We start from the raw sequence: 16,993 nt of genomic DNA on the forward strand, positions 1-16,993 counted from the left end.
ACAGAAAGAGTGAGACGATAATGTTTACAACAGTATGTTTTTAATGCCGTGCTAGAGGAAAAAGCAGAGTCCCATACCGGTTCAACTACCTCCACGTTTCTGACAGACTGGTCCGGGGCCACTGCTGGCCAGTCAGACAGCTCCAGGTAACCCGAGGTTTTGGTGTTAAGGGTGTGAGACAATGTGCCAAGCTGGAAACGATCCCTATCTATTAAAAGGGGGAAATGTATGCAATATTAAACAACAGGAACCCAGTGTCACAGAGTGCAATCTTAATCAAGGCTTGAGGTAATTGACACTGCATTCTCTCAAATGTCATGGTATAAATACAAACTAAGGAGGCTCCTAATAGGTCAAAAAACTGATTTCAGCCCATAGATTACAATAATCTTCCCCATAATGGTCAATAAAAAACCTAATCAGTCAGTGTGTTGAGAGGTGTTGCTCTGAAATCTAGCTTCTCTAAAAATGACTTTACTGCGAATATTAAGAATGACAGCGCAGTTAAACAATCCGCATGCATGTATTGGCACAAACCCATCCAGAATTTTAATGTTTTTGTTTTTGTTTCCTGCAAACAGACCTTGCCTTTAAAGTGTTTAAGATGATGATTTTGAAATCGTGAGAGTTAACCTTGCAGTATATACAGTATATATCTACAGTATGTGTATCTATATATATATATATATATATATATATATATATATATATATATATATATATATATATATATATATATATATATATATAAAAGCTAAGCAGAAGCTCACAACCGGGTTACCTTCTAAGCAAGATGTCACATTAAATACAGTAAAGAGGGTTTACTGCACTGTCACATATCCACTGCATACTCTCAAAATACGATTAGTGTATCTGAAATCTATGCAAGACTTGTGTGACCACGTACAACTAGCAAAGCAATGATTAATTTAAATACTAAAGTAGTTTAGTTAAAACCTTAATTTTAAACATACTGTATAGGACTTTTAGTTTTCTATGAATTCTGCATTTCAAAATGACCACACTATACTTGACATATATATGACTGGTAGAATATAGTGATCTGTTCATTTAAATTAGTCTTTGCCTGTACATTATCTAGTTTGATAGTAAACTCATTATGCTCGGATACATTGTGAAAAGTGTTGAATTTAAATCAAGGGAAGTAATGTTAAAACTGTACAATGCACTAGTAAGACCTCATCTTGAATATTGTGTGCAGTTCTGGTCACCTCGCTATAAAAAAGATATTGCTGCTCTAGAAAGAGTGCAAAGAAGAGCGACCAGAATTATTCCGGGCTTAAAAGGCATGTCATATGCAGACAGGCTAAAAGAATTGAATCTGTTCAGTCTTGAACAAAGAAGACTACGTGGCGACCTAATTCAAGCATTCAAAATTCTAAAAGGTATTGACAGTGTCGACCCAAAGGACTTTTTCAGCCTGAAAAAAGAAACAAGGACCAGGGGTCACAAATGGAGATTAGACAAAGGGGCATTCAGAACAGAAAATAGGAGGCACTTTTTTACACAGAGAATTGTGAGGGTCTGGAATCAACTCCCCAGTAATGTTGTTGAAGCTGACACCCTGGGATCCTTCAAGAAGCTGCTTGATGAGATTTTGGGATCAATAAGCTACTAACAACCAAACGAGCAAGATGGGCCGAATGGCCTCCTCTCGTTTGTAAACTTTCTTATGTTCTTATGTTCTTATATCTTAGTTTTGGAAAAATACAGACACACGATAGATAAATAGATAGATAGAGACAGATAGACACACAGACATAGAATAAAAGTATACTTTTAAAATGACACCAGAAAAGGGTTAAAACACAAAACAGATTACCTTCGATACTGTATAAATTTTAAAATCCCACCTTCACAGGCACGGAACAGCATCACTTCCCCTTGCAGTCTTTATTATACAGAGTTAACAGAATAATAAAATATGAATTGGAAGTACTTTGCTGGATGAAAAAAAGATTGTAATTCATAATCTTGAGTAGTTTCCTTCCCAGACTGGGGACAATTAAGCATTCTTTTATATTTTGCATTAAACTTTATGGCTCTTTACCTTTAAATGGAGACTCGAGCACTGGCGCTGGCTTCGGGGCCAGGAAGATTTTCTTTGCATACTTGCTTAGGGCTCCGCTTTTCTCATTGGGGACAATCAGCTGCCTAATAAATCTTGTACGGTCTCTAATGTCATAGTTTGGATCGTATTTGCCTAGATTTAATATATACTGTGTAAGCAATTTTGTCTGGTGGAGAAAAAAACAAAAGAAAACAAGTTATTTATGATTATTGATAACTACTGAATAAACAGATTTAAAGCAGTAATAAAAACAAATGGTTATGGCAAACAAATGTTGCCCTGTAGGGAATTGCCGGTTCCAAAGCAGCAAATCGAATTCTGAAGCCAAGACACATGTCCTCTTCTGCATTGAATAGGCGAATGCTGTGCTGAGAGGCAGGCATGTGCTAGATTATTAAACTGCTGAAGTGGAAAGAAAGGCATCATTAAAAAATAATCATATATGGCAAAGCCGCTGAAGGGTCTACGTGAGGATAATGAATGTAGAAATACAACTAAAAACATGGCCCTCAAAACTTAATCTGAAAAATATGCAGGACATCAAAACATCAGATGGTATTACAGGGCTGGCAAAGTGCTTGAGCAGAGGTGTGTTTTATGAAGAGATACTGTCCCCAGCAGTTTCCACACTCGGATCGCACTCAGTTACTTTACCCTGAATTATGACCCATTAAGTCAGACACATGAATCACTGAACTGTACTACTGCAAATTATTTGCAGTGCATTTAGCTGTTACTTCCTCATCGAGGCACGATGCTGATGCCCTCGGCAAACCAGGATAAGTGACTTCACACCAGCTTTTCTCCTGTTTATAGCCTCTACTAATGCTGGTCATTTATTTATGAAGGAAAAAAAAAAAAAAAAAAGTGTTATTATCCAACAGCAGAATTACACCACATGAATTCTATTTCTTTGCAGGACCGATAGACAACTTCTGTGATCTACTCATCACAGCCTATTTACATTATAGAATCATCTTGTGTGCATGTTGTGTGTGTGTGTGTTTGAATATACTGGTACAGGATGGATCCACAGAGATGCAGCATCTAATTCTGAGCTATGCTTTTGGGAGTAGGGAAAGTGGTGATAACTGAATACATAGGTTACATGAACTGTACCATTTCGGATGTCTGCACTAATTAACCAAATCTCTGATATGATGTCAGAATTTTTTCATCTCTATTCTTTATTCATTGATCTCCACAGTCAATGTATAAAGAAATAAAGACATTCTGACATACTGATTACTGTGAGGTCGATGCACCTGATTGGTAGAACTTGAATAGAGGTTTAAATGAAGTGCAATGGTATACTGTATATAGAAATATTATATGTTCTATAAAATAGCATGCCATATTTTTTTTTAATAAAATCATTTAAATATTTTTAAATGCAAATGTAGACTTCCTGCTATGGCATTATTTCTATTTACTCTAACTTTATAAAATATACAAGACTGTATTTGGTGCACCATTTAAATGGAGTCTGCTATAACACAACACTGCACTAAGGCAGGTATAGTAAGTGCAGTGCTGAAATTGCTTCATAATGCAGCACAGAGAAGCATTTCAGTTGGAACTCTGCTCATGTTTCCCAAAAGTAAATGAAAAGCATAACACAGATCACAAATCTGTTCACAGTGGAACACAGATCATAAATCAGTTTACAGTGAAACAGAGAACCGTTTGAAAAGTAAAAGCGGTCCAGATTTTAGATGTTAGCATGGTGGTGTATGATTGCAGCTGTTCACTGCGCTGTTTTCTCTACATGTATTGGCTGGTACCATTTCATCAACACCTTTTACTGACTTGTTGCTGAATATCTTCCCTTACCTGTTTGGCATTGGTAAGGTACAGTTTAGCTGCCAGGTTCAATGTCTGCAGCTTCACAATCTCTTCTTCACAGGTAAAAACCTTTGCCATTTTTCTCAATACATCAGGTGCTATCTTTGGGACTCGTTCACAATATTCACCAATCAACCAGACGATGCTGGCTCTGGCCATTGGCACCTATTAATAAAATGATATATTGTAAAAAGAGAGAAGCTTTTGAATATCTGTTGCTCCTTTTTTTTTTTTTTTTTTTTTTTTAAAGAAATATAAAAACTAAAATCAGTGAACCAATGAAACAATGCAATGTATCACCTTGATGTTATCTAAAATAAACTAATATGATCAGGACATAAATGTACAAAATATTAATTTGTATTTAAACCCTTTTGCTTTGATATCTCAGTACAGTACATTGCTTTATCCCTTTCCATCAGTTTGGCTTAAAATAGTTTCTGTACTTTTGACAGAAACAAAAACGTGACCTTGTTAAAAACTTTTGAATTTGATAATGGGGGTATCATTCAAAGTGTAGAATACTTTAAAAATAGTCATACTATTTGCACATTGAGCTGTAGTGCCCATCCATTACAATGTGAGCCATGTGTTCCTTCTCTGCAAACAGAAAGCACATATCTCTTTTTTAGTTTGTTTACATTCTGCAAAAGCAGCCGAACAGTTGATCCTGCTGCTTCTGTGTTGAAGGTTATACAGAAAACATCTCCAAGATCCATTTTAACTGGGATAACAAAACAGCTCTACCCCTCCACACATTTGTATACCGAGAAGAGATTAACACATTATATCACACTGAAATAATAAATATACAGTAATCTCTGAATTAAACAAATAGCTCTGTGTTTTTCTATGGTAGATATGTGGTTTCATCAGAAAGATGTTCCAACTGAATTATTTGTGTCATCCTTCACTGAACTATTAATACTTACGGCAATATTATCCAAAAGTTTTGCCATGTGTTTTATGATATCGCTGTGCTGCGTTGGTTGTGTCTGCAGCAGTTTTTTTATGACTACCACACTTTCTGCCACAACAGTCTCTGTTGAAGAAAAAGTAAAATCAAGTTTATTTCAAACACAGCCCTGCATACAGTACAAGTCAGATATAACATGTGACTAAGAATAGAGCGAAAAACAGTTTCGGTTTTGGGTTCAGGGGATAATCAGTTGAAAAGGATTATCCTTTGTTTTATACTGTACATGCATATGGGAATATACAACTAAAGATGAGAAAGATTGAAAAGGTTATTTACAATCTTAGTGTTCTCAAAAGTGCGTTTCATATTTGGAGAGAATGTCTGTCGTTGTTACCAGGTTTGACCCATACCAAAGCAAGCAATCCAACTGCTTTTTTACTGGACTTTGGTTCTACCTGACTTAACCAAGTTCCAGGTTGTGGTAAAAGGACAACTGATGTGAAGACTATAAAGACACTCATTGGTATAAGTGGTTATAAAAAACATGATGAATCTCTCTGCATTATCATGGCATTCGAAATTCAAATATTGATTTAGTTATTTTTGTACAGATCATAGTAACCAGTGATTCAACTAAGCTGTAAAAAGAAAACTGAGAAGCTCAGGGGTCGACTACACACACACACATACATATACACACACTGCAAGTTTTTAAAGGAATCAGACCTAGAGTAGTGAGTCAAGTAATTGTTGAACACAGAAAATGGGCACAGTGCTACACTGTTCTAATCTGTGCCTTTAAAAGAAAAATAAACCTCAACCTCTTGCTATACTTGGCTGCTTGAAGAGCAATGTATGGTTCACTTGTCATTACATGAATATCACACTGTTCAGTTAGCTGCAAGCAGCCACCTAACCATGGAGCACTTGAGAACTTTTTACAATTAGAGCGTGCTTCTCTGCCTCATTTCACCTAAGAACTAAAAGGATGAAGTCTCAATAGCAAACTCAACAACATCACTAACTGCTGCTGGATTTACTGTAACAAAAGAGGATATTATTGCAGCCCCACTGCCAGACACGACGCAGTCTGGTTATTACGGGACAGCTCATTCAATTTTGGTCCCCAGGTTACAAAAGGACATTGTGGCTTTGAACTGAGACAACCAAAGAGCAAATAGACTTATCCTAGGACTAAAAGGTATGAGTATCCAAAACAGTTTGAGGAAGCTGAATTAATCAGTTTATTTTGATATACCGCTCTTCATGGCAAGCCATCCCAAAGCGCTTTACAAAACAAGCACAAATTAAACTATCAAAAACATGAATTACAACAATTACAAACACAACTATTTTCCATAAGCTTGGAAAAAAAACAGTAGTTTTTTAATAGAGACTTAAATTCCTCCAGAGTGTCTGAGTTTCTGACAACTGGATTCAGGGAATTCCAGAGGGAATCTCCAACCTTCCAAGTTAACCCTAGCAATATTTCAAGCACCACACAGCACAGCACAGGGTCAGAGAACACAGCTGGAAGCTGAGTGCCGAGAAACAGGCTCAGGTCAGAGGGAAGAGATCATTGTAACACAAGATTGGAGAGCGTAGGGGCTGGGTTACTACATGCAACCAAACTGGATGTTAAAAGCAGTTCTCCACACAGCACTGGACAGAGCATAACCGTGACCATTTATCCTGATTGTGTCCATTTCCTTTCTTTAACTGCATACTGCTTTACATTTTGCTTTAAAGTTGTCTTTTTAGTAAGGCCCGTTGTAGATTTAAAACAAAATGTTGTAATAAATGAAAAAGCAAAAAGCATAATCTAATTTCCATTATTATGACGAGACAGAGTGCATTACCCTGCTAACAGCACCCTCTGCAGGTGTACTCTCCCAATGCAGTTGCAAGATGGCAATGGCTAACAACTCTGCATTTGTGACGAAAAAATGACATACTTAGAAAGGGGGGACAATTTCATGACAAAGGAAATGTATTATTTCCCATGTCCAAAGTGAATTAATCTCTATCAAAAATAAAAATGAGCACTGTGCCTCAGTGCCACCCCTTCTATTCCTGTCTTGATATTCAAACAAGCCGAGCAAGCACCACTGAACTAGGCCTGCCTTTCCAGCAGGTGTCACTACTTCACAGGGAGGACAGATGGGGTCTCCTGCAGCACTGCACTGGACTATGAGATGACAAAGAACCTTAGAACCCAGTGCTTTTCTCACAGAAATTAACACACATAGAAGTGAAACACAATTGCTTTTAGTTATCCTAGGGCAATCTTTCTGAGAAGTAACTTCGTACTTCAACATCACCTGTCCAGTTGTGCTTTGGCACTACACAGAGCTTGAATTATTTTGGTGCACATACCGTCTCTGTTTGAAAGCAGGAGCACTAGACCGTTCAGGCACGTATCAGTCACTTCAGAGATGTTTGTTGCACATCTTCCAATGGCTTGAATTGTAGCAGCAGCAAACTGCTTATCTTGACTCTTTACATAAGTCTAGGAGAGAGCAGTTTTATTAATGGGAGCACTGAACAAAACGTCTACATTTTACACATATGACGAAGATTGCCTATATTATGATTTCTTCATAATAGAAGAGTATCGATGTCCAAATTTCCAAACAAAACCCAACAAAAGGGAAACCAAAAAAAAAAAAAAAAAAAAAAAAAACAAGGGGGGGGGGGGGGGGGTGGTGGGGTACAGGTGTGTGGAGCTCATCATTCTACGAAGAAACCATATTACAAGTAATCTTCATCTTACCTCGTATGATGAACTCCACACACCGAGTGAACACTACCATAGGAAATGACAAAGGGTGGTAGGTTAGAAAGTATTGCCCACTGCCACATATAGTACCGAGTGAGCAAAGGTTGGCTGAGAAGACGACACATTTAAGTTATACTGTTTTATGAAGGTCTCGGAAGAGGCTCAGGTTATCCACGTAGAGACTGCCTGTTTGGAGACAGGTTTGCCTTGAACTTGTGAGTTAAAAGTTACAAAAAGCTGCCCTGATGGTCTTTTTTGATAGTCCTATGAATATAGAAATTCAGTGGTCTTCAGGACATCAATTAAGTGCTGTCTGGCCTCTGATTCTGATTTTACTGGCACCAAGAATGCGCTCTTGCATGTCAGGAATTTCTGGTCGTATGTTGCTATGGATTCAAACAGTGGTTCCATGAGTCTATTCAGTACTTGACTGAGGTTCCAATATGGAATGATATGTTTCTTAGGGAGCCTTAAGTGGTTTACTGTTGTTTACTGTCTAGCAACAGTGGCTCCTTTCCAATGCTTTCTAAAGCAGAATGTAACACTGCAGAGAACAGGCGACACAAGATGATTCAATTGCCAACCAGATCTGTATTGCAGATTCACAGCCAACTCCATTGTCGTCTTGTTCCAGGGCAATGGGAATATCCATTAGGAAATCTAACATGAAAAACTGTTACTACTGCTATGGCTTCCAGTAGACTTTTGCAATATTATTTGCAATAAACAAATAAATTATGTTTACAGTTTTTTTTTTTATTGTCTCAATCCTTAAATTAAAAATGATGCTAAACTTTTGCTCACAGCTGTAGATGGAAGCGAGAAAACTCCAGTACGTTTTCTCTTTCAGTGAGGAAAGAGAAAGCAGGAGTGGATGAAGACCCCAGGGTTCTATTTCATTGATCTAAACAGTGGCGGGTCTAACTATCACACGGTTTAGAATAATTGAAATATGATCCTTTGTGTACCAAGGTTATGAAAATCAAACAGTGTATGCGAGTCACTTCAGTATATTTGTCAGTAGAAACATGAAAAAACGTCAGAGAGGGATTCTATTTCATTTAAAACCCTTACTTACCTGGAACTCCCGGAGGACTGTAGAGATATTAGCTCCATTGGCCAGGTTAGTCAGTATCTCCAGCTGGGAAGAACAAGCATGATCAGCAACAGACAATAGAATCCATTTAACATCCGTGTTTCAGTCACAAGATTCAGCTAATTGGGAAGAACTGCCAAAAATCTTTATAAAAAACAATGTCATCACAAATATTTCAACATAACCCTTGATAATAAGAATAAAAAACACATCCAGTTGCTAGTACACTGGGTTTGTTTTAATTGACTAGTATTTAATTATGTAACTATTTGCATTTTTAATTGATACTGTAGTCCAATCCAAACTTCCAAGATCCTAATATTGATTTCCATTTGGTCAGTGCCTGTATATATTATTCACAGATGCAGATCAATTCTAATTTGTAAAAGCGCATGTTGTAGTAGTAGTATCAACAGAACAATTACCTTTAGTGTCTTGATGTGTGTTGGATCAGTTGATCTCACATAGAAACTTTTCAGATATGGCTCAAACATGCCCTGGGGGAAGAAAAAAAAAAATACATTAAAAAGAACACACCCACACACACACAAATATAAACTCACAGGACAGCAGCCAACTTCAGCTAATGCCTTCATTTTGCCAGCTGTCAAAATCGCCTTACCTTTCTCTGAATAGACATTGTTGCAATGTTCTGCAGCACAATAAATTGCACCTCTCTGTAGAAAACACAACACAAATGGATGCATTGTAGTTTGAAAATATGCATGCACAAACATTTTAAACCTAGCTCATAATATACTACTGGTAGTTAGGATGCACTTGGACAAACAGTTTCTCCTTTTTGAAACTCTACTGAAAAAGTACATTTCTGTCATATTATAACAAAAGGATAAAAACAAGATTAAACAATTTAGACAATTAAGAAAATAAGTGTGTTTGTACACAACCTCCAGATAAAATAACGTTGAGTCCACCTCAACATTATTTTATAGACAAGAGCAGCTCTTGCTTCTGACTACAGTACATGCAATTTACTAATTTAAATCTCTAACTTAAACTCTGATCTCTGTTCAAATGTACAATATGCATTTTAAATGGAAGTTTAAATAGCAAGTCCTACTGTAACTGCTTGATGTTGCCTTGGTCCTTATAAAGACGTTGCCACCTTTCACAGGCTCTCTTAGTTAAAGTTACAGCATCTTGGACTTTCCTATATGCATGAATTTAACTGTTTTTATAATATTTACATAACTTTTAAAATCCATATTTCCAATTACAAAAATCAATCACCTGCCAAAAAATGAAATATTAACATCAAACAGTACTGAATTTTATTTGCAAACATCCATAGACCTGCTAGCTCTGCAGACGGGATTGTTTGTTTGGCCTTTGCACTGGTAATTACCCTTACTCAAAACAAAGCTGGAGAACTGTGATTGAGTGATTTACACTGCAGTGCAGGTTTGGTACCTGTGGCTTCGAAGTAATCGCACTAATGACTTGGTGACGAGGCTCACTTCAGACCTGGGAGCTAAATGCCAGTAAAGCTGAGCAACAGCCATCACAACCTGCAGAACAAAAAAGACACGGTTAGAAAAGTCCCATTCGATATATAATTGTAGCAATAGTCTACACCAAAACACCCAGTAAAGGAAGAACATTTACATTAAAAACAAACTGAAATAGGACAAAAACATCTATTTTAAATGTATTTATCATATCAATTTAGGTGTTAAGAGTAAAAACTAAAACGCAAAAACGTTGCAAAATTGATTTAAAGGCTTTCTATACCACAGCGAATATCAGGTTTTTTCAAGTCTTTTTTTTTTTTTTAATGAAATAATTTCCTATTAAATAACTATTCTAAACTTTTGTTAAAGAAGCTGTTCACATATTTTAAGCAAGCATGTCAGAGACATTCCTCCCCACCCATGACGCAGATGATGTCTACCCAAGACTGATACTCAATGGCACATGCGAATATGTCCAGACCACGTTCCATCACAATTAACATACAGATGGAGAGACAAGCAGAGAAACAACTTCAATATACCCTGATTGAAAAAAAAAAGACATTTAAGTTCTGTGAAGGTAATGTAAAATATTTCAAACTTACAGCTGTGTTTCTGCTCTGCAACAAAGGCTTGGTGTTCCTCAGAAGCAATCGGTGGTCTGGGTCCATCACATAGGGCTTGGATGCAGGCACATTTTTGTTGTTCCTCTCATCATCTGAACCGTAGAAGGCTTGTTCACAGTTCTCTTCCAATATTTCATCCTAGAACAAATGCACATTTATTATTATTATATTATATATTTAGGATCTGTTGAACAAAAAGGAAAGCCTTCCCAGAGGCTTGATGTAGTGCAAGAACAAACTGCACCCTAGACTGCATATGTATAAAACATGTATTCTGATTACATCTAGAAGTGTTAAACCAAAGGAAAACTAATATAGTTAGCATAATGTGTGACCCTGATTATGAACCCGATTAAGAACATAAAAGAGCAAACATACATCACAATATTTTTAGTAAAACATAAATCAAACGTTTTTCAGGGGAAAAATAATTACAGAAACATGTAAATACAACTGCTCCTATTTAATAAATAAAAAAAAAAAAGTTTAATTGACTGCAAATGTGAAAAAGAGGATATCTAGCCTAAAAATTCACTCGCCTCGCTATGATTTGTTTTTAAACCATTAGAACCCTTTTTCTTTCATATCACTTCTTTTAAAACTTCATACAAAATGTATTTCCTAACAACTTTATTTTTTATGGTCACAAAACCCTGCAGCACCACTTAGTGCATTAGCCACACACTGAGATGACAGCAAGCCATCAAACAGCACTCAGGAACATACTGCACTTTACAAAACCCACAAACATAAATAACCTTCTATTAGTGACAAGATGTGAATCATCCACATTAACCTATAAAACAATTAACTCTTTGAGTAAACACATTGCCCGTGCATTCATCATTTATCCTGGCTTACCTACTGCATGCTACCACAAACACCTTTTCTATGACTGCACTTGGTTTAGGGGTCTTTTTTGTGTAGGTTTTTTTTTTCTTTATCTACTACAAAAGCTTTTTTTCATTTTTATATAAAGCACTGTACTACTGCTGTTAAAAATCCAATGCATCCATATAAAACAGGCTGCAGAGACCTATTTATTCAATTCACAGGTACTTTATATAATGTCATGAAATTCCACCAGCTGTTGGATGTGTTAAAACTACACTTTAAAATATTATTTCTAATAAAGCATAACGCCTACCCAAATTTCAGAAATAAACCCACTGTTATATTTGCAAAAACAATAAATTAGTTCAAGTTGCTAAGAATGTTGATGACTTGCCATAGGGAATAATCACAATCATTCTTTACATCTGTTCCCAATGAAACAATATTCATTTACAGCATGCACCATTCTGCTCTCTATATGGGCTTTTTAAAAAAACAAAACAAAAAAAACAGTAATTTTTTTTGTGCAACACAGAAAAATAAAAACAATGCCGTGATTGCTCTGTGAGTATTAGAATGTAGGTAGCTCTAGCTTTACAGAGGTTGACATGACTGCAGTCTTCATTTTTGACAGGTATTTTGCATCTAACCCGTCTATATTTCGTTTTCTTGCCCGTATGCTGGTCTTCCTTCTTAACAATGGAGCTGTTTTACAGATGAAACGATGTGGCACCTGATTGAGACAGATTCCTATTTTTACTCATACATAAAAAACAGCCACCGGAAGGAAAAAAAAAAACATAATACATAGAAGATATTAAATGCAGCTGCCAAAAAATCAACACAACTTGAAACTTTTACCAAAAAGCGCAACACAGCATGTTGACCCTAGAGTCCAGTGGTAGAAGACTGCAGAGCATGTACTCATAAACCTGAAGTCCACTGTGCCTGAACACAGTGGAAATAAATCAGTCAGACCAGGTAATAACTGGAAGATGATCCAAGATGATTTCAAATGTTCCAACTTTTCTCCAGACACCAATATAAAAAAGCAGTTGGCAGAATGAGTTTTATTTAAATGTTGAATTCTTCACTACCAACAACAAACCCACATCCCATCTGCAATTTGGAAATGGGGAAAATGATTTAGTCATTTATATTGGTGATTGTTTTAAAAACAGTCAAATTAATATAAAAATGAAAATGCTAATACACATTTTTCCCAAGCTCTTGCATTTATTAACCTAAAAGGTTTAATTTCCATTTTTCCTGCATCAGCTTTATTTATAAATGCCGTGCCCTATAAATATGCTGTTATTTTCTTCTACTCAAGCACCCTCTCAACAAATCTTCTCATTAATATGTAAATTTAAAGTCAATCGGTCTTCTCCCTGACAGCGCTATGAATTCCTAGTGCACTGTGTAATCAGCTTTGACTCGGCATCCACTATTTATCATAAAATGTCAGTTTAGAAAAATTACGGGAAATATACTGCAAATGATGCGACTGCTTTCTGGTAGCTCTCCATTTAATTGTTCCTCAAATCGTAGATTTATATCCTTAGAGGCTAAATAGTGCTCCATAAACAATTCATATTTTATACAAATAAATGAGAAATCCATTCTGCCAAGTGACACATTATATAGCTTGATGTTGCATTAAGCGAACAGTAAAAACATGGGCTATCGGGCAAGCATAAATTAGGAGTTGTTTCTTCTGCCAAAGGAAGCACACTGTATTTGCATCCCGTACTGTAGCACCTCAGAAACTTTTTATTTATTAATTTTTTTAATATGCAGTGTTTTAAATGCGTCACACTGACAAATGTATATTCTACTCATAGGGGCAATAAATTCGATTTTGCGATGCAAAGTGCCAGACAATGATTTGGCTAATTCACGGATGAACTGTACCTAGCAGAGCTTTCAAAAGTAAAAGGTTTCTCCATTGACTTTTTACAGTATGTATACAACGATACATGTTCTATACATTTCATTTGCACTTTGCAATGCTTGTCCTGTATATATTTAATTACTGCTCGTGACTTATTACAATAAAAATAGCCAGAGGCTAACTTTACTTCTGCTTACATCCACTTACTGAATTGAAAAACTAAACCAAACGAAGACACAAAAACATTCTACACAAAACTATTTCTTATTTTCAAATACAAAAAACATACCTTTCTTAAATAAAAATTTACCTTTTCGCATCTCAATTTCTGTTCTATAAAATTAGCTGTAATTAATTTTCATAATTCATATAACCCATTCGTTAAAATGCTGTGCATCAGGGCGACAACCGGGATAAAATGATTTGGTTAGTTCATCCTAATCTAGATTGTTTTCATTATGAGGAAGACGGAGACCAATGAAAACCTGTGTCTGCCTGTTACTGAGCTAGCCTGTGACAGAGCTAGCTGTGCTACTGGATGAAGGCAGACAGAACTCCAATCCATGCTAAATCATAGCCAGTCCTTAAATGCTGGACGAAGGTAGAGAGAGCCCCAATCCATACTAATCAGAGCAAGCCTGTGATACTGGACAAGGTAATAGAGAGCCCCAATCCATGCTAATCAGAGCCAGCCCTTTAATACTGGACGAGGGCAGAGAGCTCCAATCCATGCTAAATCATAGCTAGCCCTTTAATACTGGACGAAGGCCAAGAGAGCTCCAATCCATGCTAATCAGAGCCAGCCTGTGATACTGGACGAGGGCAGAGAGAGCTCCAATCCATGCTAAATCAGAACCAGCCTGTGATACTGGACGAGGGCAGAGAGAGCTCCATTCCATGCTAAATCATAGCTAGCCCTTTAATACTGGACGAAGGCCAAGAGAGCTCCAATCCATGCTAATCAGAGCCAGCCTGTGATACTGGACGAGGGCAAAGAGAGCTCCAATCCATGCTAATCAGAGCCAGCCTGTGATACTTTCTCAAACAAATAATTATAGGAAAAATCTTTTGTAGCAAAGGTTTTGCTTTTTGTGGATGAGGAAAAAAAGTTACAAGAAAAAGATGTCTACAATGATTTATTTCAGAATTGTATTTGCAAAACTCAAAAAATGCTAATTCAAAAGTATTCATATCTAAATTAATAGCTAGTTGAGGCACCTTTAGCAATAATAACCTATTTTAAACGATCGTGATATTTGTCAATGAGCTTTTGGCATGATTCTTTTGTGATTTTTGACCATTCTTCCGCACAATATTGTTCCAGTTCATTCAACTGTGCACAGCATTCTTCAATCATACCAAAGATGCTCAATCAGATTTAGATCGGGCCATTCCAGAACCTTGATCTTATTCTTCTTTAACCATTCTGAAGTAGATTTTGATGTGTGCTTTGGATCGCTGTTGTGTTGGAATGTCCAGCTGCGCTTTAAACAAAGTTTTGTAGCGGAGGGTTTCGGATGATTGGCCAATATCTTCTGGTATGCCATTACTATTACCATTTGTTGGGACTAAATTTCCTGTGCCATTAGAGGAAAAACAGCCCTATAGAAGGACTTTCTCCAAACACAACGACTAGCAGCGTGACCCAATAGCTAGATTTTTGTTTCATCACTCCACAAAACCTTTGACCAGAACTCATATCCATCATTCAAATGCCGTTTTGCAAACTTTACGCAATTGTCCTTGGTATGTTTTCCTAAGAGTGGCTTTTTCCTTGGCCTGTGACCATTGAGACCTTCATCATGCAATACTGTACCTGTGATTGAAATGGAAACCCCAGACCCAGTTGCAGCGAATTCACTTTGAATATCTTTGGCAGTCAATCTTGGATTGTTATTAACATTCCTCACAACTCTACTTTCTCTTAGTAAATAACTTTCTTCCAAACCTAGGGAGCGTTGTGACAGACCATGAGTCTTGTACTTCTTGATAATAGAAATAATAGTTGAAATTGGGATACTCCAATGCTTGGAAATCTTCTTGTATCCTTCTCCAGCTTTATGACAGCAAATCATTTTCTGCTTAAGGTCTTCAGATAGCTCTTTACTTTTTCCCCATATTGATTTATTGGTAATGACAGCAATCCTCCTATGCCTAACCCTTTGATACTCTAAGAATGTTCACCTACAATCCAACATTTTCTAGAATTAGGTTCTGCATTATCATATTGAAATTTCTAGCACCTTGTAGACAATACTATCATAGCATCAAAGAGTATGAATACTTTTTAAATTAGCATTTTTGGAGTTTTGCAAAAAAGTTGCTTAAACAAATAACTTACACATTTTTCCTAAAATTCTTTGATTGAGAAGTAGGAGTGCTTAGCTACACACTAACTAGTTCTAGCTAATAAAACCGGACAGCTAAGCCATTTACCAGGCACCAAAACATATAGATATACCGTTCTAAGTATCACAATACCTTTCAAGGTCTGCACACAGGTCTCTATCCAGGCACTAGCCTTAACAAAGACAACCCCTCCATGTGCTGCCCTGCTTATATACACCTGCCTACTAATTACAGGCAGTTGTACCTCATTAAATTAGTGCCAGGTGATTCAGATCATGGCTCAATAAAACAACTAAACAATTAAAATGTGGCTGTCTAAAAACAGCCACAAAACACCAATTTATCAGTAGCTGGATATTCTGGACTGTAATTGGTTAAAACATCACCATAGAAGCAGAGGCGCTGGAACATTTTTTATAGTGGGGGTGCTGAAAGCCATTGAACAAAACTGTAACCCCTGTATATGAAGGAACACCTCCATTCCAACAACAAGATAAAATAGCTGAATGATGAACTGCTGTGACTTGACAGAAAATTAATTAAGACATACTACAAAAGAAAAAAACTTGCAGTATGAACTTCAAAAACATTTTCTATTTATTTATGTTGTTTAGTTATTTACTTATATATTTAAACAAAATACTGTAAAGCCATAAATATTTGAGACCAAAATATTTGGCGAATCAAATCCATTAAACCTATTTTGCTCCAGAACTGTTGGCGACCTGTTGCACTGGTAGTAGTATATTACTTAATTATATGTACAGCACTGAGATATTCATGCTAAAAATATTTACTTTTTTTTTCCCCACACACACAAAAAACACATAAAAGGCTTGCAAATATTTATGGCTTTACAGTATATAAAGTCATATTTACTATCCAACCTTGCCTCTCATTATTCTGACTGACTCATATTAAATATGTACTGCAAACTCAGCTCATAGAGGAAAATTAAATGCCCCTCGGGAAGACTAGTGTTACATCCAGAGTGCCTGCGGCTTAGGGAATTATAGCTCCGTTGGTAACAATAGTCTTCCCTTAGGTCAGTAATTTTCCACTACAGCCCTCCTCTCCAGTCCATACT

General features: G+C 36.6%; 1 protein-coding gene across 4 annotated transcripts in view; it reads right to left on the bottom strand.

Annotated features, from left to right (window-relative positions):
• LOC121313616 (AP-3 complex subunit beta-1-like) overlaps positions 1-16,993 on the bottom strand; it is a 113,588-nt gene that overhangs the window by 68,112 nt on the left and 28,483 nt on the right. For all 4 annotated transcript variants that reach the window (XM_041246350.1, XM_041246365.1, XM_041246357.1 and 1 more), the window contains 10 exons: positions 10,809-10,967; positions 10,163-10,260; positions 9,354-9,408; positions 9,157-9,228; positions 8,714-8,776; positions 7,233-7,365; positions 4,870-4,979; positions 3,926-4,102; positions 2,072-2,258; positions 78-208 (listed from right to left, as the gene is read on the bottom strand). In XM_041246350.1, coding sequence (XP_041102284.1) covers positions 78-208; positions 2,072-2,258; positions 3,926-4,102; positions 4,870-4,979; positions 7,233-7,365; positions 8,714-8,776; positions 9,157-9,228; positions 9,354-9,408; positions 10,163-10,260; positions 10,809-10,967 — 1,185 coding nt within the window. The remainder of the gene's footprint in view (positions 1-77; positions 209-2,071; positions 2,259-3,925; positions 4,103-4,869; positions 4,980-7,232; positions 7,366-8,713; positions 8,777-9,156; positions 9,229-9,353; positions 9,409-10,162; positions 10,261-10,808; positions 10,968-16,993) is intronic.

Source organism: Polyodon spathula, chromosome 1 (assembly GCF_017654505.1).
Source record: "Polyodon spathula isolate WHYD16114869_AA chromosome 1, ASM1765450v1, whole genome shotgun sequence".
Classification (NCBI taxonomy): Eukaryota; Metazoa; Chordata; class Actinopteri; order Acipenseriformes; family Polyodontidae; genus Polyodon; species Polyodon spathula.